This window comes from Geotrypetes seraphini, chromosome 12 (genome assembly GCF_902459505.1).
Source record: "Geotrypetes seraphini chromosome 12, aGeoSer1.1, whole genome shotgun sequence".
Classification (NCBI taxonomy): Eukaryota; Metazoa; Chordata; class Amphibia; order Gymnophiona; family Dermophiidae; genus Geotrypetes; species Geotrypetes seraphini.
Genome location: NC_047095.1, coordinates 81,548,667 through 81,569,521, shown reverse-complemented (window position 1 = coordinate 81,569,521; position 20,855 = coordinate 81,548,667). Strand labels below are relative to the sequence as shown.

Sequence of the window (20,855 nt, the reverse complement as noted above, 5' to 3'; positions counted from 1 at the left end):
GATTATGGCTGTACACACTCTGTCATTTGACAAGCAGATGCATCTGGGGACAATATCTAAGAGAAAACAGACACCTATTGTCTCTCAAACATGTCCACTTTATTGAATGTTCTATACCTCAATTTATATCATCTTACATGGGTAAGGGTCGTCAGCATATGACGTAAATGCAAACCATATCAGATCACATGCAACTTTAAAAGAAATAACAAAATCCTTTACTTATCTAAAGCCAAAGTCTAAAGGTGCTTTGGCTAACAAAGCCTTATCTAAATTTTCATACAAATACAGCTAAGAAAACAATTAGATTCACTTTACTACAGAATAAGAAAACACATCTCTCAAATATACAATGGCCTTGTAGTATATCAGCAGGAGAAGGCAAACAATCTGGATTTACAACTTCAAACACAACTTAAGGAAAACTACATAATAGAATAGCCTTATAATATTTGGCAAGAGAAGGCAAACAATATCTGGATTAAACATAGCATAAGGACACACATCTTTTCAAATATAGATGTCCTTGCATTATTACAGAGAAGGGATTAAACATAGCATAAGAACACACATCTTTTCAAACATGGATGTCCTTGCATTATTACAGAGAAGGAAAAACAAACAGGGCCTGGGTTTCTTACTGCTCCAAAACACATTCTATGGAAAACTACAAGACGTGTCCCTTCAGCATTTATTACATAAATAACAAAATTAGGTACATCATCATGTCACTTAAGGAAATAAACTAAAACAAAGAAAAATTACAGTAACATAACATAATAGCAGATTTGTAGACGGCATAGTCATACATTCAATGCGGTTAACAAAAGATGTTATGAAAAAATACAGGAATAATATGATATACAGAAATTGAATTGATCAGAAATTTAGAAAAAAAGAAAAGTTTTCAATAGTTTTCTAAAATCTTCATAAGACGTGGATCTAATTAATAATGGACAGAAATCTTTGTCATAGTAAGCTGCTTGATAGGAAAGACAATGCCCATGATGTTTCTTACTTTTACAGCCCTTAGCTGAAAGGAATGTAAATAGGGCATGAGATTTTCTACTACCGTACTCCCCCGATATTCGTGGGAGTTCCTGGAACGGAACCCCCGCAAATGCTGAAAAACCGCAAATATGGTTTTTAGCGCGGGGAGATAGGAGAGGGCAGCGGTGAAGCAGGAGAGAGCAGCCGGAGTGCCACCGAGTGAAGGAAATCACTCGCAGTATGCTCCGACCGCCTCTTCCTGCACTAAAGTCAGGCCTCACCAATCAGGAGCTGCTGTCAAAGCCTTCAGAGTCTAGAAGACAAGACTGGCTCTATGTTGTTTTTGTATTATTATCTTGAGTAAAGGGCTTTTGTTCATTCTGGATGTAATCTCAGTGTTTGCTTTTTTGTTTATAGGCCTCCAAGAGGCCCCGGGAATCTAACATTCACCTACAATATCACGTATTGTAGTAGAGGTGGGATTTGCATCTCTCCAGTATAGACACTAGAGCCAGTACCTTGTAAATGGCTTGGGGGTCCCCTTACAGGAAAAAGTATTGTTTGGACTAACAGAATAGCCCTGTGCTAGAGAGGGAGGAAAAAGTGCCAATGACATAGGATTAAAAAATTTTTTTTTTTACATTGTCACATTGTCAGTTCTGTGGGTGCAAATTGGCTACAGATGGGACAGAATCCAGGATAGAAACATTTTTGCAGGCTTTATTAGAAAGACTCAAACCTCTGTATTAGGCAAAAACGTCCTCATATGAAAACCAATCCAACTCACACACAAGAGGACTAAAACTAAAGTTAATCCTTGCTAGTTATACTGCTCTCAGAAACCTGTGCTGTCCTCACATAATGTTCGGGACCATATTCACAGGTAAAAGGTATCTTTCATTGAGACAGTATTTTATGTGTAAACACCACAATGCGAGCTCATATAAAGTGCTGAGTGCAATAAATAAGTGACTTTAAAACAAGTATCAAAAAAACTTTTTGCACTTATCTTAGCTTATGAAGAGCTGGCTTGTAGTTCAGTTCTTAGATATTCATAACATGGCTAAACGCCCTACGGGACCCGTTTCGCCACTGTTAAAGGGCTTCTTCAGGGGTCATGTGTTTTAAATAAGAACGTGCTACAATGTTACCGTTAGCACGAACATTATGTGAGGACAGCACAGGTTTCTGAGAGCAGTATAACTAGCAAGGATTAACTTTAGTTTTAGTCCTCTTGTGTGTGAGTTTTATTAGAAAGACAGCAGCAGTTCGAGAAAACAATATAGGTTTTGCAAGTGCAAGACCGGGCTTCAGAACCATCACAGCTTGAAGGGACAGACTCCTGCCTGAAAATGTGGATAGGTAGTAACCCTCACTGGATGAGATAAACCTAAGAAAGAATGCACTAATCGTAGCGAGCTGGATTGTAGATGATCTGCAGCAACAGCTTTTGGAAACAAAAAGCAAGTATGAAGAAGCTTTGGTTGAAGTGAGCCATATATGCGACCAGCTAAGGCAGCAGAAATTTTTAGTGGAAGAGTTATGCTGAGAGAAGGGATGGCTCAAATGGGAACACTGAGAGCTACCTGAGGACAAGAGAATTTGTGAAAGTGAGAAGATGGTACTGTAACCTGTAGGTTTTAGGAACTCTAAAGACAGATGAAGAAGAGTGTCCCAGTGAAGTGAATGAGACATCTGAGCAGCTGGTAGCCATAGAAAGAGAGCTGGCCCAGCAGCAGCAGAGGTCAGGGTACTTAGGGACCAGATTTACCTGCTGATAGTCTAGATCTAGGGTTACAAGACTAAAGCAGAGATTGCAAGAGCAGAAACAAAGCAGCTGCAATGGGAATTAGAAACAGGGTCATAGTTCAATTCCCACTGCAGCTACTTGTGACACTGGGTAAGTCACTTAACCCTCTATTGCCCCAGATACAAAACTTAGATTGTGAGCCTACTAGGGAAAGAGAAAGTACACTTCTTCCTCCATATTTGCGGGGGTTAGGGTTAGCTATCTATAACAACCCAAGTAAGCCAAGGCGTACACAAACACTTCAATATTCTCTGGAAACGAAAAGAAAATTCTTTGATCTGGCACCTTTCCAACTATTGAACTAATAGCTGGGTTCAGGGTGCAGCCTTTGACTGAGGAGAAGGTAAAGAATGATGGATGATGTGTGGAGCAGCTAGGGCAAGAGAATAGGAACTGATCAGCAAGGTAGTTGGGCAGTAGGCCATGTAGTGCTTTGTAGAAGCTGCATCCAAATTTGAAGCGAAGAGAACTTTACCCTCAACTGTCAGCCAGTGTAGTTTTTTGGTATAAGGGGATTATGAGGTCGAATTTCTTCAGGTTGAAGATCAGCCTCACTGAGGTGTTTTGGATGATACTTAGTCCTGCAAGGTATTCAGTGTTGCAGTAGTCCAGAAGGCTTAGTTCAAGGTCTCTTCTCTTCAAATTTGGATGCAGCTTCTACAAAGCGCTACATGGCCTACTGTCCAACTACCTTGCAGATCAGTTCCTGTTCTCTTGACCTAGCTGCTCCACACGTTATCCATCATTCTTTACCTTCCCCTCAATCAAAGGCTGCACCCAGAAAAGGTTCATCAACAGACTCCTGTCATACCAAGTCGCCGCCAGAGACCTAGAACAGAGTCAAATGGTTACAGTATCAGCCTCATACATGCACTTTAAAAAGCTTCTAAAAACACATCTGTTTTCTAAATTGTGTAATCCTTCCTATATACAGATGTAATTATCATGTCTAACTACTTAGCCTAAATTTTGCAGTAGCTCACTGACAATGGTTAGTCTACCTCTTTTGTAAACTGCATAGAATCAAAAAGCTTTTTGCGATATATAAATAAAAATTTATGTTATGTTCACAAGAAAGAAGATTACCGAGGTAAGAACCTAATCTTTCCATAGTGAAAATAGGGAAAAAGGTAGATTAGAGGGGAAAAAATGGAATGTGTTAGGAAAGACATGTTAGGTCAGTGCCTTTTTGGGGGGGAAAAAGGTGCCAGTACTCATACAGGGCAATCTTAGGGGCAAGGTCACTATCTATGGCCCTGCCTCTACAGAAGCCATACCTCACAGTAGTCACACTCATTTTACCAGCCATAGAGCATATAAAGAGGCATCAATGAAAATACTCTGTAATTCTAAGATGTGTGCTTCCTTTCTTTTCTTTGAGTGAGATTAGCATATGAACTTTTAATTGGAGCAGATCCATCAGATACTCAACAGGTACCTGCAGCATGTCATACAGCGCTTACTCACCCAAAACATACCTGTAGCATGGCTTAATTATTTACAGCAGGATTTTCTGAACCTCTGAGCTTCCACAGTACCTGTCTAATGCTGTATTTTGTTAAACAGCGGTAGAGGTTTCTATCGCAGGCCGGCAAATTGAATTCCTATGAGGGTCAGGGCAGTTATCTCGCCGGACCGCAGTAGAAACCTCCACTACGGTTTAGTAAAAGGAGCCCTAACTGAGCCATTCATCTGCTGACACTCAGATTGTTGCATTTTGTTCCCAGATCTTGAGGGTAAATCTTACCTGGCAGATTTCAGCGAGAGCCTGAAGCTAGAAGATTGTGAAGATAAGGAAGAATTGATTAAGAATGACATGAAGGTGCATCTGGTTACAGTCAATTTTTAAATGTTCATTTTGTTATTATTATGCTAATATTTATTTAAAAGACACAAATATCTGAAAAGACATTAGTCAGATTCTCCATTGTTCAAATCCAACAATTTCAGAAAAATGAAAAACACATTTTCATATTTCCTGGCTAATTAAGCCGCGCTAGCAGGGTTAGCGCGTCGGACATTTCATCACGCTCTAACCCCCATGGCTGGCTAAAAAAACTAACGCCTGCTCAAGGCATTAAACCCATACCGCAGATTGATAAAAGGACCCCCAAGTGTTATCCAAATATATAAGAAACACAATAGAATGTATCACACAGCTTAAGACAAATTGTATTGAGAAGGAATACAGTATGTATTCAAATTTTAGACAAGCTAAAGCAGTGTTCTTCAACCTTTTTACACCTATGGACCGGCGCAAATAAAATAATTATTTTGTGGACCTACAAACTAATAAGACTGAAATTTTTAAAAACACCATTGCCGTCCTGTCCCTGCGAGCTCGGTCCCGTTAACCATCTGATCCCATCCACACAAGCCTCAAATAGTTATGATTTTATATTGAACATATTTTATTAAAGTATAAAAAGAAACAATATTCTGTACAATTGTCATTTTATAAATATAAATAATACAGGGCAAGGATCAACAAAACCCCCATCTCCCCTCCCCTTCACATATATCCCCTCTACTATCAAGAAAACTGAATAAGCCAAATTATTACAGAATGCTACACAAATATCATGCTAACAGAATACCGCAGTCACACATGGCAGGAATGGTGTTAGGGGGAGTGCAAGTGCTAAATACGCACTGCCTGGGCTTTGCACTCCCCAGTTATGTCTAATATCAGCTCTAGCAGGATACATATTTTAAATCTGATATATTCTAATCACAAGATAGAAATAAATATATATTTTTTCTACCTTTTGTTGTCTCTGGTTTCTGCTTTCATCGTCTTTTCACTCTCTTCCATCCAGCGTCTGCCCTCTGTCTCTTCAATCCAGCATCTGCCTCTTCCATCCACTGTCTGCCCTCTACCCCTCCCATATGGTATCTGCGTTCTTTCTATGCCCCTCTCTCCTACACCAGATCTAGCATCTTTGTCCCTCTTTCCTTATTTTTCATCTGACCCCCCCTTCCCAGCATCAATCTCTCTCTACCTTGTCATTCCTCTGTCTCTCCCCTTTCCCTCATCTGATCTCTCCATTCCATCCTGACTCCTTCCCCTCCTCTAATCTCCCTGCCAGCTGTTTCCTTCCAATGTTCCTCCTCCCCTGTCCAGCAGTACCTTCTCCCTTTCTTCCTCCCCTTATCCAACAGTAACTCTCTTCCCTTCCCCTTCTCCCCCGTCAGCAGTAGCCCCTTCTCCTCCCTTGTCCGGGAGTACCCCTTCTCCCTTTCCTTCTCCCCTTATCCAACAGTAATTCTCATCCCTTCCCTTTCCCTTCTCCCCTGTCAGCAGTAGCCCCTTCCCCTCCCTTGTCCAGGAGTATCCCTTCTCCCTTTCCTCCTCCCCTTATCCAACAGTAATTCTTGTCCCTTCCCCTTCTCCCCTGTCAGCAGTATTCCCTTCTCCTCCCTTGTCCAGGAGTACCCCTTCTCCCTTTCCTCCTCCCCTTATCCAACAGTAATTCTCATCCCTTCCCTTTCCCTTCTCCCCTGTCAGCAGTAGCCCCTTCCCCTCCCTTGTCCAGGAGTACCCCTTCTCCCTTACCTCCTTCCCTCTCCAGCAAATGTTTCCTCTATGTAGGCTAGCGGCAGCTCTATGTGCTTTTAACTTCGGCACACAGCTGCCCCTAAGCAGTATTTTAGTGCGGTTTCATGAGGCAGCCTCGGGGCCTTTGGTAGACCGGCCCGCTTCGATGATGCAATGTGGGCCGGCCTACCAAAGGCCCCGAGGCTGCCTCATGAAACCGCGCTAAAATACTGCCTAGGGGCAGCTGTGTGCTGAAGTTAAAAGCACACAGACCTGCCGCTGCTTTTCTGGGGGTGCGGAGACATACGCGGCAGGAGTCGGTGGTAGCAGGCAGGAGTGCCGGCATAGCAACGGCAACAGGAAGTTGCACGTCAGCTGACGCCGGCACCTTTTGCTGTGGCAGGGTCCTGAATCCTTCGTGGACCGGCAAGATTTTTTTGCGGACCGGCGGTTGAAGAACTGTGAGCTAGAGAATATTAGTCAAAAGATCTTTCATGGTCTTCCTATTGAAAACAGTACTCAACTATTCAACTTTAAGAAAAAATAATCCATGGAGATATATTCAAAATTATTTATTTGGTAACTTTAGGTATTACCCAGCTAAGTCCTTTTGAAATTTCTAAGTTAGCCAATGGATATTGGACTAATCAGTTTCTGGGCCAGCCAATGTTTTGACTTAACAAGTTAATGTCTGGCTAACATTTATTTATACGAAAGAAAGAGGAATTGTCCAGGATTAGGGATGGTTGAAGAGCCCTGCTATCCATCCAAGTTTATCCAGTCTTGGCCACAGATATAGTGGCCCTAAGATATCTGGATAATTTATATTAGACACTGAAGAAAAAGCCCAAAGAAGGCCTCAACGACGAGAGAAGCACAACACAACAAAGGAGTCGTGAGGGTAAGATGTCAATGAATCAACCACAGATATAAAGTTCAAGGTTCACTTTATTGCTAGTAGCACTGCAAAGACTCAACACTGACAGTATTTCAGCATCTGTGCCTTTGTCAAGAGTCTAATGAGCTTGTCAGATCGAGCGGAGAAGTAACTGGTGTCAAAAGCAAAGCTTTTTGTGATACAAGAGTCACAAGTAAGCTGATTCATTGACATCTTATCCTTAAGACTCCTCTAATATATATTAGAGCCATGATACTCATATTCAGCAGGTCAGAGCTACATGTCTATCTTGCTGAATAACCAGGAAACAAAAACCAGTGGGAATGACCAAACAAACAAGAAAGGATGATCTGGTTCAGAAATGTCCTTTATTATGGTCAAACACATGAATCTTGGAAGGTAGAATGTATCCAAACTCGACATGGGCCGCGTTTCAGCATTAACATAGAAATATGATGGCCAAATGGCCCACCTAGTCTGCCCATCTACAGTAACCATTATCTCTGCCTATCCCAGGCACTTGCAGTAGGAGTCCATGCAACTTCCTATACAATGAAACTACAATAAATAACCAAAGAGTGGTGTCTCAAAATAAAATTTGTTGAAACATCCTGTTAGCACCTGTACCCCACTACACAAGGCCCCAACCTCCCCCCATCAGCACCCATATAAGACACTGACCTCCTATCAGCACTAAACACCCTGAACAAGAACCTGACCTTGCCACAGCACTCGTAGAACATTTGCTCACGATTCTAAATCTCCATCATTAACCCCACAAGACCCCAACCCTTAGGGTTACAAGATTTTACTTTAGTAAAATTTGAACCCCTAGACCTGTCCCCCAAGCCTGCCCAGTTCCACACACCTCGCCCCAGTTCCGCCTCCAATCCTACCCTAGCTCCATCCCAGCCCCTACCCCCTGCCTGCTCTACGCAATTTCAAGGAAGCTTTTCAAAACCCAGACAAAGTGCCGGGTTTTGAAAAGCTTTGAACAAGTTAACACACCTGTTAACAAGGGCTTTATTGGGGTGCCACTTCTCTGGACTGCCTGTGTTTTTGACCACATGCTGAGCAGATCCTTGATTTCAGCAGTTGGAATGGTACCAGCGTCACCCTCTTCCTCCCCTGAAGAAATATTTTCTGCTACTTCTTTCTGCTGCTGCTGGTTGAGGTGCTGAAGCTCTTCCATTGTCAGCTGTCCTGTGATCATCCACTAACTCGTTGACATCCTCTTCGCTGACTTCCAAACCCATAAACATGCCCAGAGATACGATGTCAGGGCCAACAGGTGGTTTTTCAAAGGCTTCAACATTCCTTTCAGCAACACATTCTGGTCAGAGATTTTTCTAGGCAGAGATCAATGTCTTCAAAGATACTTCCCTCCATGTTTTCTCGATTCTTAGGCAATGGAGGATGCTATAGTGATCCTTCCAAAACTCTCGGAGTGTCAGTTCCGTTTCATTTGTAACTTCAAAACATCTCTGATGTACAATTTTTTGAAGTTTGAGATCACCTGCTAGTCCATGGAGTGGTATGGGGGGGGGGAGGGGCAAAAATTTGATCTTGATAAAGCTATATTTGCCCACCAAATTATCCTCTAGGCTTGGAGGATGTGCAGGAGCATTGTCGAGGACAAAGAGAGTTTTTATTGGTAGATTTTTCTCCTGCAGATAAGCCTTTACACGAGGAGCAAACTCCTCGTGTATCCACTCAGAGAAAAACTGCCTGGTAACCCATGCTTTCACATTCGATCTCCACATAACATTAAGTTTGCTCTTAATGATGTTATTCTTCTTAAAGACACGTGGATTTTCTGAATAGTATACGAGAAGAGGTTTGATCTTGCGGTCCCCACTAGCATTACAACACACAAGAGAGTAAGGCGGTCTTTCATTGGCTTATGGCCTGGTACAGACTTTTCTTCTTTTGAGATGTACATTCGCCTTGGCTTCTTTTTCCAAAAGAGGCCTGTTTCATCACAATTGAACACTTGGTTCGAAACATAGCCCTCACTGATCACAAACTCCTTGAACTCCTTTACAGACTTTTCAGCTGCTTCCAAATTAGAACTAGCTGCCTCCCCATGTATAACAATGCTATGGATCCCAGTCCTTTTCTTAAAGTTCTCAAACCACCCTCTACTGGCTTTAAACTCCTCCTTTTCATCAGTAGTATCAGGTAGGCCTTTCACTAGATCATCGTGAAGAACCTTGGCTTTCTCTCAAATTATTGTCTCAGAAATTACATTACCAGCCAGCTGTCTTTCATTAATCCAAATACAGATAAAATTTTCCATCTCTTCCATACTTTTTGATCTTTTAGAGGTCAGTGTTTTAACCCCTTTGGCCAACATCAGCTGCTTTGATAGCTTCTTTATTTTTCAGTCGATTTAGGCATCCCAAACATAGCAGTGAGATCAACCACACGTGTACCGCTTTCATGCTTAGCGATAAGCTCTCTCTTAACCTCAATTGTGGCTCTAACAGCTTTCCTCTTGCTCTTATTTTCCGTTGGACAAATGGCGAATACTGCTGACAACGAACTGCATATGGATGGCTTAAGAGCTGTGCAGGAACAATGCGCTGTGGAAATGTACGCTGCGGAAATGTATGCACGAACAATGTGTGGGGCGTATGTTTGGATTCCAAAGCAGTGTTTGGATTCTGGGCCAAAATTTGCTCAAAAAATTAGTTCGGATTCCAAGTTGTTCGTGTTCTGGGGTGTAGATTTAAAACAAACCAGAGAAAATATTTCTTCACTCAATGAGTAATTAAACTCTGGAATTTGTTGCCATGGAATGTGGTGAAATCAGTTAGCTTAGCAGGGTTTAAAAAAGGTTTGGATACTTTCCTAAAAGAGAAGTCCTTGGGCCATTATTGAGATGGCTTGGAGAAATCCACTGCTTATTCCTAGGATAAGCAGCTTTAAAATATTTTTTACTCCTTGGGATCTTGCCAGGTACCTGTGACTTGGGGTGGCCACTGTTAGAAACAGGATACTGGGCTTGATGGACCTTCGGTGTGTTCCAGTAGGGTAATTCTTATGTTCTTATGTACTTTTGTTGGTACCATCTCTCAAAATATCATTCCTAGCGATAGTCTTAGAATACTGCCACTATGGGTCATGTTTTCTTAGTATCATGAGAATACTGCTGTACACGCCATTTTAGATGGGGTCTTGTGTATGTGCTGATGAGGCTAGGGGCTTGTGTCGTGGTGGTGGTGGTGGGGGAAGCAGAACAGTACAACCCCTTTATGATGTGACCCAAAAACATCTGGCCACATCTTAAAGGGGCTCTAAACAAACATAACATAACGTCGTACTTATAAACCGAATAACTGTAAGTTAAATGCGTTGAACAAAAGATTAAAAATAACATAACCTAAGGATGATTTAAATTAGTTCGCTAAGTATTTTGAAAAAAGATGAGTTTTCAATTGAGTTCTAAAGTGCTTGTAAGAGTAAGCACTTTGCAACAGTGGCCTAAATTCCCTGTCATAGAAAGCAGCCTGAAATGCTAGTGTATTTTCCAAGGATTTCTTGCTCTTTCAACCTTGAGCAGATGGAAAATTAAACAATGCATGTGATATTCTCTCCTATGTTTATGGAATGCTATGAGAAATCTATCGGTCATATAGTTTGGAGCAATACCATACGCAACTTTGTAACAAAGGCAACCCAGCTTAAACAAAACACATGCCTCCACTGGAAGCCAATGCAACTCACGGTAGAAAGGAGCCACAGGATCATATTTCTGTAGACCATAAATTAATTTGACCCCCGTATTTTGAATCAGACATTGCACCTACCTAAAGCTGGATTTTCAGTGTTGGTACCCGAATGTAGCCCAGCATTGAATACCTGGGCATACAGCCAGCGGCAAACTTTAAAACGCTGACCATTACCGGCTTTATATCACTCAGAGAGAGCACACAGTTTGTACAAATGTGAAAATAGGATCATAAAATTCAAAACAAAGTCCCAGTGGGATGACACATGAATCAGAGCATCAGGCTTCGAATGTGGAAAGGTGGAGGGAACTGCCTTCCATTTTCCTTATACATTCTGCTTCTTTTCAAGGTATAGATATACTGGAAAGTCTGATATTTGTCATGAATTAAATTATTTTGTTTTCACTTCCAGGCCTTGGGAAACCTTGTCTTATATGCAGTAACTAGAGGAACAGCCTCTTTCCAACCAGATGGAGAAAGGGATGTGATGGAAGTTTGTCCAGATTCAGTGGAAGATTTTGTAGAAGCAAGGGATCTCATAAATAAACTTATTTCTCCAGATACAGAGTATTCATCTGTGACTGATTTCCTTAACCATCCCTTCTTCTGGAGTCACAAAAGGTGAGGGCTTTGCACTTTTTATTCTCTCCAACCCAATGGATATTGTAAGGAATTATATAAAAAGGGACTGTCTCTGTGAAAAGTGACTGCCAGTGGCGTACCTAGTATATTTGACACCCAGTGGCATAGCGAGGGTGACCGGTGCACGGGGCGAAGGTGCCCCTCTCCCACCCTCTCTCCCGCATCCCTTCCCCATACCTTTTTAACTTTGGCGTCAGAGAAAGCGCCGAAGTTGATGCAGGCAGCAAGTTCTTTGCTGCTTGTGCCAAAGTAAAAAAGGACGGGGAAGGGGCGCGGATGGGCGCATGCGGCAGGGGGAGGAGTGGGAAGGGAAGGGAAGCCCACACCTAGGGTGGACCACCCCCTCGCATCCCCCTTACCACGCCACTAGGTGCACCTAGGGAAAGGCAGCATCATAAACAGTGCATTGAGCACTAGAACATCAAAACATTCATTGTAAAACTATGGTATAAATGTGTATACATACATAGGATGATTGATTATGGTATAAATGTGTCTCTATTGAAAACGACCTCAAAAAAACACTAACTCTGTATTGTAACACCTTTACAGAAGCTCATGTAAAGTATTCTGAATTGACTCCCCAGTCATTATTAGTGGTATAGAAGCTTTCAATAAACATAAACATTAATACAGATCGATCCTGCAAGTCAATGCTAGCAGAAACCATGTCCTTTTCATACATACAGAACACAGATGCCCAGTATGGAATAAGTACAGTGCTCCCCTGAGATTTGCGGGGGTTCTGTTCCAGTGCATGTCAAAGCAGCTCCTGATTGGATAAGGCTCGACTTCTTGCAGGAAGAGGCGGTCGGAGCGTACCGTGAGTGATTTCCTGCACTCGCGGTGCTCCGGCTGCTCTCTCCTGCCTCTCCCGCTGCCCTCTTCTTGACAGCGGTTCGCGGTTGGAAAATACCACGAATGACCGGGACCGCGAACCGCCGACCGTGAACAACCGGGGGAACACTGTAATCACAAACTAAAAACAGAAATATGTAGTCAAAAATTAAACTGAACCGCCAAGAAGCCAGACTCTGCATACCGTGCATCACCACAGAAACAGTGACACATGTCCCCTAATACTGTGCAGAATATAAAGTTAGCAGATGTAAATGTGAAAAAACTAACAGATCACTTTACAAATTAACAAATAGAAATAAAACAAAAAATGGAAAATAAAAAAAATACCATTTTATTGGACTAATATATTTTTCAATTTGTTTTCAGAGGCCAAAACCTCTTTCATAAGAACATAAGAAGTTGCCTCCGCTGAGTCAGACCAGAGGTCCATTGCGCCCAGCGGTCCGCTCCCGCGGCGGCCCGTCAGGCCCATTGCCTGAGCAGTGGTCCTTGACTATTTTTATAACCTATCTCTACTCCTATCCCTATAACCTAACCTCAATCCTTATCTGTACCCCTCAATTCCCTTGTTCTCTAGGAACCTATCCAAACCTTCTTTGAAGCCCTGTAACTTGTTTTGGCCTATCACAGCCTCTGGAAGTGCGTTCCACATATCCACCACCCTCTGGGTGAAAAAGTGCTTCCTAGAGTTTGTTCTAAACCTGTCCCCTTTCAATTTCTCTGAGTGCCCCCTTGTACTTGTGCTTCCCCATAATCTGAAAAATCTGTCCCTGTCCACTTTTTCTATGCCCTTCAGGATCTTGAAGGTTTCTATCATGTCTCCTCAGGTCAGTATAGTATACTGCTATTAACAGTATCCTTTCCTGGTCTGGCATCTGTCTTCTTCCTTTTCCTCCCCCCCCATGCCCTGGCATCTCCTTCCCATCTCTCCCTCCCCTCTATACTTACTTTCCCTCCTATCCTTTCTTTCCCTTCCTCCATTCCCCCTAGTCTGACATCTCTGTCTTCTTCTTTTTCTGCCCCCCATGCACTGGCATCTCTCCTCCCCCTCTATTGGTTAGCATCTCTTTTCCTTTCTTCCTTTCCCTCCCTCCTTTCACTATGATCTGGCATCTCTCTCTCTTCTCCCTTCCCTGGTCTTCTTCCCTCCCTCTCTCCAATTGGATGCAGCATCTCTGTCCTCCTCCTCTCCCCTCATGATGGATATCTATCTCCCTCCCTTCCTCTCTCTTTCTTTGTCACCCCCCTCCCTGTTGGCAGCACTACCTTCACAACTCAATGCTCTTGCCGGCATCAGGCCTTTCTCTTCACCAGTTCTGCCTAATGCCTACTTCCTGCTTCCTTAAAGGCAGGCTCCAGCAGAGAGGAAGGCCTGACACCGGCAGAGCAGCGAGTGTGAAAGCTGCCGCTGCTGCTACCAGAAGGGGAAGGAGTTTCTGACCATGACACTTGCTCTCAGAGCACCCCCTTATAGGCTGCATCTGGGGTGGACTTCTTCCCCCGTACTCCCTTGGTACACCACTGGTGACTGTCCAAAACTCTAATGGAATGGAATGAAATTTGGCCTTTGGAATAAAGCAGTGAAAATAGATATCCGTTTCAAAAATGGACCAGATCAGAATGCCATAGAAATAACTCCCTCCCCCCCCAATGATCCATTTCTCTAGTAAATAAAAGGCACTACCCACTGCACAGAGCACGGAGATTCAGAAAGAGCTATGGTGATAAATAATTATTACACAAATAAGACTAGATAGATTTATAAATGCTATAACTAGGTAAAATATTTTAAGTACAGATTTTCAAAAGCCAATGAAAACATACAACATATCACAAAGTACTTACAATAGATATCAAACATAAAACAGAATGACACCATCTTGATGTCAACATATAATTTAACTCTCAATGTCCCTAAATGGATCAAGTACATTTCTATAGAAGAAACAGTTCCAGTTTCAGCAGATCCAGTACAGAAACTTATTACATACAGTGAAGTGAGGCTTATTACTGTTATGTTATATGCAAAAATAAAAGTGATGCATAGGAGCCAACTTTTCAAAATGATTGGGGAGTGCTAAACCCATTGGATATTACTCCCCCCTGGATACAGTCAAGGAGTTTGCTCCATATTGGGCTTCTCAAACACCCACAGAGCTGGCTCCTATGTCGTGATGGTTCCCAGCCAGTGTCTTTTGCCTTGGTTTCTCTTCTGGTATTGAACGATGTGCAAAAATAGCTCATTTGGAGAAATTGCTCCTGAGGGAGACATAACAACTAGAATTTCTTCTTTCAAGCTCCTCACTTCCCCCCCCCCACACAACTTCCCTACCCATAAAATGACCCCAGCATCTGCACCATCAGTCCCAAACTCCTCTATCCCCCAAATAACACCCAAAACTACCCTACCATGCCCAAACTGCCCCATCCCTCAAAACTATAACTTGCCCACTACCCCATCCCTCAAACAACACCTCAAACTATCTTACCATGTCCAAGCCGCCCCACTTGTCGAAAGTATCCTCTGTAACTAGTCCATCTCCCCACACTACCCCACCCCCGAAAGTATCCCTCAACTACACCACATCCCCAATCTTCCCTCACCTTTTAAAACTACCCCTATAACTACCCTATTATTCTCAAAACTACCTTTAACATCATATCCACACTTTACATTAAAGAGGGACCCTTCCTTCCAATATAAACTGTGGGTCATATCATCGGTAGATGACATCACAGAAATAGGAGTGTCCCCCTTCTCCTGAACCTTTGTGTCAGTTTAAGTTCACAGACACTGTCCCTTCTCCCACGAAGGCTTCCTATTAGGTGGAAACTTATGCAGAATACTGGGGTATGTGAATGTATACTGATCCTTTCTTGATTTCTTATACTGTTGCCACTGCTGCTGCAGCTTCATGCTTTGGATAAGTGAGGGGAAGAGGAAGTGGATGAGAGATGGGAGGGAAGAGGAAGTCTGCTATTTTTCTTACAATTTATTATTGAATCCCATAGAGCAGTGTCTCGCAAACTTTGTCGAGCCGTGGCACACTAAACGTAGTGGTCGCAGCTCGAGGCATCTGGAAGTGTGTGGACGTTGATATGATGACATCACTCGCAAGTGTAACGCCATCACATTGACATCCACGTGTGTGCAAAGGCCCTCCAGACAGACCCTGAGCCACCAGTGTGTGTGTGTGGGGGGGGGGGGGAGTGCCGGCAGGGAAGATGTGTGGAGAGAAGAAGAGGCGCTGGCACCGGCCGATTGCCTACAGGATGTGCCTCTCGCCGCGAGAGGCACCTCCTGTAGGCAGTCAGCCAGCGCCAGCACCTCTCCTCCTCCCCAGGGTCTCAAGGAATATCTGAAATCTCAGGAGGCACACAGTTTGCGATACACTACCATAGACAAAGCCACAACATTAATTTGTGACTACACATCTCACAGCAAATGGCAAGTAAAGTAGCATATAACATACAGTACTAACATCAACCTCTTTTTCCTTGTCACTGTTTTCAATTTCAACAAAAACTGAATCTGCAATCAAAACTTATCGCTTAGTAGTGGCTGAAACTGAAATCATAACTGAAACTGGTTCTATGATCCCTGATCAGCATTACGGCCCTCTCCTCTCCCCCACAAACAGGTGAAACCCACCTCCTACCCCATCCCCTCCCCCTCAACAGAAGAAGCCATCCTCACCTATGCCAGCTCTGCTGTCAAAATGATTACCACTTGAGGTTGCAGGGCTTCTGCCCTGACTATGCCACTAGACCAGAGGTTTTCAAAATGTGGTACACATACCCCAGGGGATATGCGTACCATTATCAGAGGGTATGCAGCGCTGTAAGTCTCCCATCTACCTTTTGCTATTGCATATCTCCCTTTTGCCACCATCGTCTTCTTTTCCCAGCCCTCCCAGACTAGCAGCACACACTCTACTTTTAACTTCCCCATACAGCTGCCGCAAGTGTTACTTTAGCAATTCTATCAGGCAGCCTCAGGGCCTTTGCTAGGCCGGCCTACCTCCGATGATGCAACTTTCTCTTTCCTCAGAGGCAGCCAGCCTAGCAAAAGCCCCGAGGCTGCCTGATGGAATTGCTAAAGTAACGCTAGCAGCAGCTCTGTGAAAAAGTTAAAAGCAATGAGCTGCTGCTAGGGCAGGGGTTTGCAGCCTGTGATTCATGAGCCACATGCGGCTCTTCTTGCATGTGACTGCGGCTCTCCAGGCCCCAACCCTTTATTCTCACTTCCAACCCCACTATCCCCTTTCCCCCCCGGGCCTACTGAAGTACCTGGTGGTCCAGCGGGAGTCTTTGTGGCAGGAGTGCAGCCCTCTCGCTCCTGCCTCCTTGCAGCTGCCTTCTTAAATAGCTGCCTTGATCTATTGCAGCTGCTCACGGCCATTTCCTGTAGTACTGCCAGCTACCACTACTGAGAGGTCCTCAAAAATTTCTTCACATATTGTTATTTGATAAGAATGCATCTAAATCAGGGGTGTCCAACCTGCGGCCCCGTGAAGTATTTTGTGCAGTCCCGGTCAAGGGTGATGCAGTATTTTCCTCTGCTGCCCCCGGATGTTTACCATCTTGCTGGCTCCCTCCTCTGTCTTGCTGCAGCGTTTGCGCATTTGTGCGGCCCCAGAAACAATTTTTTCGGCCAATGCGGCCCAGGGAAGCCAAAAGGTTGGACACCCCTGATCTAAAGCATTGGGTGAATTGAATTGGGATGGAGCAAATCCCCACTCACTCCAGCCTCTAGTGCAGGGGTGGGCAACTCTGGGCCTCGAGGGCCGGAATCCAGTCGGGTTTTCAGGCTTTCTTCAATGAATATGCATAAGATCTATTTGCATGCACTGCTTTCAATGCAAATTCATTGGGGAAATCCTGAAAACCTGACTGGATTCCGGCCCTCGAGGACTGGAGTTGCCCATCCTTGCTCTAGTCAGTCTAGTGGCTGCCTCAACAAAATGGATTCCATGACTTCAGTTCTATTTATTGTAGAGCCTCTCCTGGCCATTTAAATCACTTTGAATATCTACCCTCATATTTCTAAAATGCAAATGAGTAACAAAATGATATTGTATCCCTGCTTCACTGGACTCTGGATATAATTTTTGTGACTTGCTCTACAGCAGGTACAAGTTTCTTCAAGATGTTGGGAATGAGAATGATGTCAAATTGCGTACTGAGAAAAGTGCCCTTTTCAAAGCTCTGAATGGTTCAGATGCTACAAAGACAAATACTTTCCACTCATGGATTAGTACGGTAAGCCCTTCTTTTTTGTTTTTTAAGTTCAATAAATTTTTATTAAAAATTTCAAATATGAACATATCACAGAAATGATTAACATCACAGAAATGATTAACAAAACAAATTGATTACAAGAATCAGTATACAAATAATGATAACACTAGAATTAAGCACACAAGAGAACTAACAGCATGGATGATGTACATTACCATAGAATAATGATACTCATTTTAAATATGATATTTTATGAGGTTTCCAATTTTTTTTGAAAATGTGCAAACATCCCATTTTTTCTGCAAACACTCTTTCAAACTTAGCAGTTAGACTTACTAAATTCCACCATTTCATATATTCAATTCTTGAAAAGTCCTTCCAGTGAGCAGGAATTATTTTAATAGCTAAGTTGAGCAAGATTCGTACAAGTTTGGCTTGTTCATCTGTAATTGACATATTCATACAGAGTCAACCCAACAAAATATTAATGGTCAATGCTTCTTTAACATTAATCAGTGAGCATATGGAGTCCCAAACTTTTTTCCAATAGAGCTGAAATAAATCACATTGAAAGAATGAATGAACCAAAGTACCCATCTCCTTATTGCTAGACCAACACTTATTTGACTCATTGGGTCTTATTTTGCTCAATTTGTACGGTGCCTATGTTGTCTTATGTAAAATTAAATATATAGATTGAGTAGTAGTGGAAGATTTCAAAGCTTTATGTACGGACAACCAAACTTGCTCCCATTGTTTATCAGATATTACCATTTTTAGCTCATGGACCCACGTAGATTCAGTCCCCATAGGTCTATGGAATTTGTTGTCGCGCAATACTTTGTACTAAGATGATGCAGCTCCTTTCTTTAAAGATATTTTATTTATATAATCTAGTAAACTTGATGTCTTGCTAGTGAGCTGGGAAGTTTTGATAAAGGACCTCATACTGTGTTGGAATTGTGTCAGTTTAAAGAATTGATTATATGGTACTTGATATTTATCTTGTATTTCGGAAAAAGTCTTTCTAACATCAGCCTTCAAATGGGAACATATACTTAACTCAAGAGAATCTGGCCCAGATTCTGTAAACAGTGCCTAACAGTTAGGCAGTGGTTATCGCCCTACTGCTATCTGACCAATAGGAAAGCACATAAAAAAAAATTAGGTACTGAGAGGCACCTACATTTAAGGCACCTATCTCGTGACTACAGGGCGCCTAAGGGTGTCTAAAGTAGGCGTTGGCATGGCCTGCACCAGAAGTGGCCTTAGATGTTCTTAGGCACCTCCATGGTTGTCAGACAGGTACCTTAAATGTATGCTTTTAAAAAGCTGGGTTAATTTGGCCAGAGGGAAGGACAAATGCTTGTATCTTGGCGTAATTTACAGACCCCCAAGACAACAGGATGACCTGGATATGGAACTAATCGGAGATACAGTATAGAAAATATCACCTTGCGTGGGGACACAGTATTGCTAGGTGACTTCAACATGCCTGATATGGATTGGGATACACTTACCTCTGCTTCCGGCAGCAGCAGGAGGCTATTAAACTCTATGAAGGGAGCTGGTCTCAAGCAACTGGTGTTGGTCCCAACAAGGGATCAAGCAATACTGGACCTATTACTTACCAATGGAGAAAGTGTCACAGAGGTCTCGGTGGGCGACACATTGGCCTCCAGTGACCACAACATGGTATGGTTCGATCTTAGGAAAGGTTTCACTAAATCTACCACACTGACCAAGGACAATTTCAAGGACACAAACTTCCAAGACATGGGTTCCTTTGTTCACCAGGTGCTACAAAGCCAAGCAGAAACCAATAGTGTGGAAGAAATGTGGTCGACTTTGAAAGCCACCATGCAGGAAGCGACAAACCGCTATGTTAAATTAGTAAGTAAACGGCGAAGGAACAACAAGCCTCAATGGTTTACTGCGGAGATCTCAGACCTCATCAAGGAGAAGAAAAAAGCATTCATCTCTTACAAACAATCGGGGAAACAGGACTCTAGAGCAGACTACCTGACCAAATCAAAAGCCGTCAAAACAGCAGTCAGGGAGGCTAAATTCCACATGGAGGAGTCTCTGGCAAAGAACATCGAGAAGGGAGATAAATCCTTCTTCAGGTATATCAGTGACAGAAGTAAAAACTCAGGCGGGATTGTACGTCTTAGGAATCCAGACGGAGACTATGTGGAAAAGGATTCGGAAAAAGCCCAACTATTAAATGAATACTTCTGCTCAGTCTTCACCCGAGAAGCGCCGGGGCTTGGCCCTCAGCTACAGACAAGGGTTGGCTCAGTTGACCCGTTTAGTAACTTTGAGTTTACGCCCAGCAGTGTCTACTGTGAGCTGTCAAAGCTCAAGGTTAACAAAGCAATGGGGCCGGACAACCTACACCCCAGGGTGCTTAGGGAGCTGAGTGAAGTCTTGGCAGAGCCACTGTCCGCGCTATTCAACCTCTCCCTTAGTACAGGCAGCGTCCCATTGGACTGAAGGACGGCTAACGTCATTCCACTCCACAAGAAAGGCTCAAAGATGGAGACAGCAAACTACAGACCAGTGAGTCTAACATCGATAGTGAGCAAACTAATGGAAACTCTAATCAAAAACCAATTGGATAAGATCCTGGATGAGGAGAATCTACGGGATCCCCAACAACATGGATTCACTAAGGGGAGATCATGCCAATCCAACCTGATCAGCTTCTTTGACTGGGAGACGGGGAAGCTGGATATTGGGGAGTCCCTGGACATCGTGTACCTGGACTTTAGCAAAGCATTCGATAGTGTACCACACCGCAGGTTGCTGAGCAAGATGAGTTCCATAGGATTAGGTGACACATTGACGAAAGGGGTTGGGAACTGGCTTGGAGGTAGGCTTCTAAGGGTAGTGGTGAATGGCACCCCCTCCGAAATGACGGAGGTGATCAGTGGAGTGCCACAGGGTTCAGTCTTGGGGCCAATCCTATTCAACATCTTTATAAGGGACTTGGCAGAAGGGCTTCGAGGTAAAATAACATTATTCGCCGATGACGCCAAATTAAGTAATGTAGTGGGCAGATGCACAACGGACGAAGATTCAATGCCCGACAACATGATGCACGACCTACTCCTACTGGAGCGCTGGTCTAGGACCTGG

General features: G+C 43.3%; 1 protein-coding gene across 2 annotated transcripts in view; it reads left to right on the top strand.

The window, feature by feature from the left end:
• Window positions 1-20,855, top strand: part of RNASEL (ribonuclease L) — a 47,411-nt gene that overhangs the window by 12,497 nt on the left and 14,059 nt on the right. For both annotated transcript variants that reach the window (XM_033916183.1, XM_033916182.1), the window contains exons 3-5: window positions 4,528-4,622; window positions 11,383-11,591; window positions 17,603-17,735. In XM_033916183.1, coding sequence (XP_033772074.1) covers window positions 4,528-4,622; window positions 11,383-11,591; window positions 17,603-17,735 — 437 coding nt within the window. The remainder of the gene's footprint in view (window positions 1-4,527; window positions 4,623-11,382; window positions 11,592-17,602; window positions 17,736-20,855) is intronic.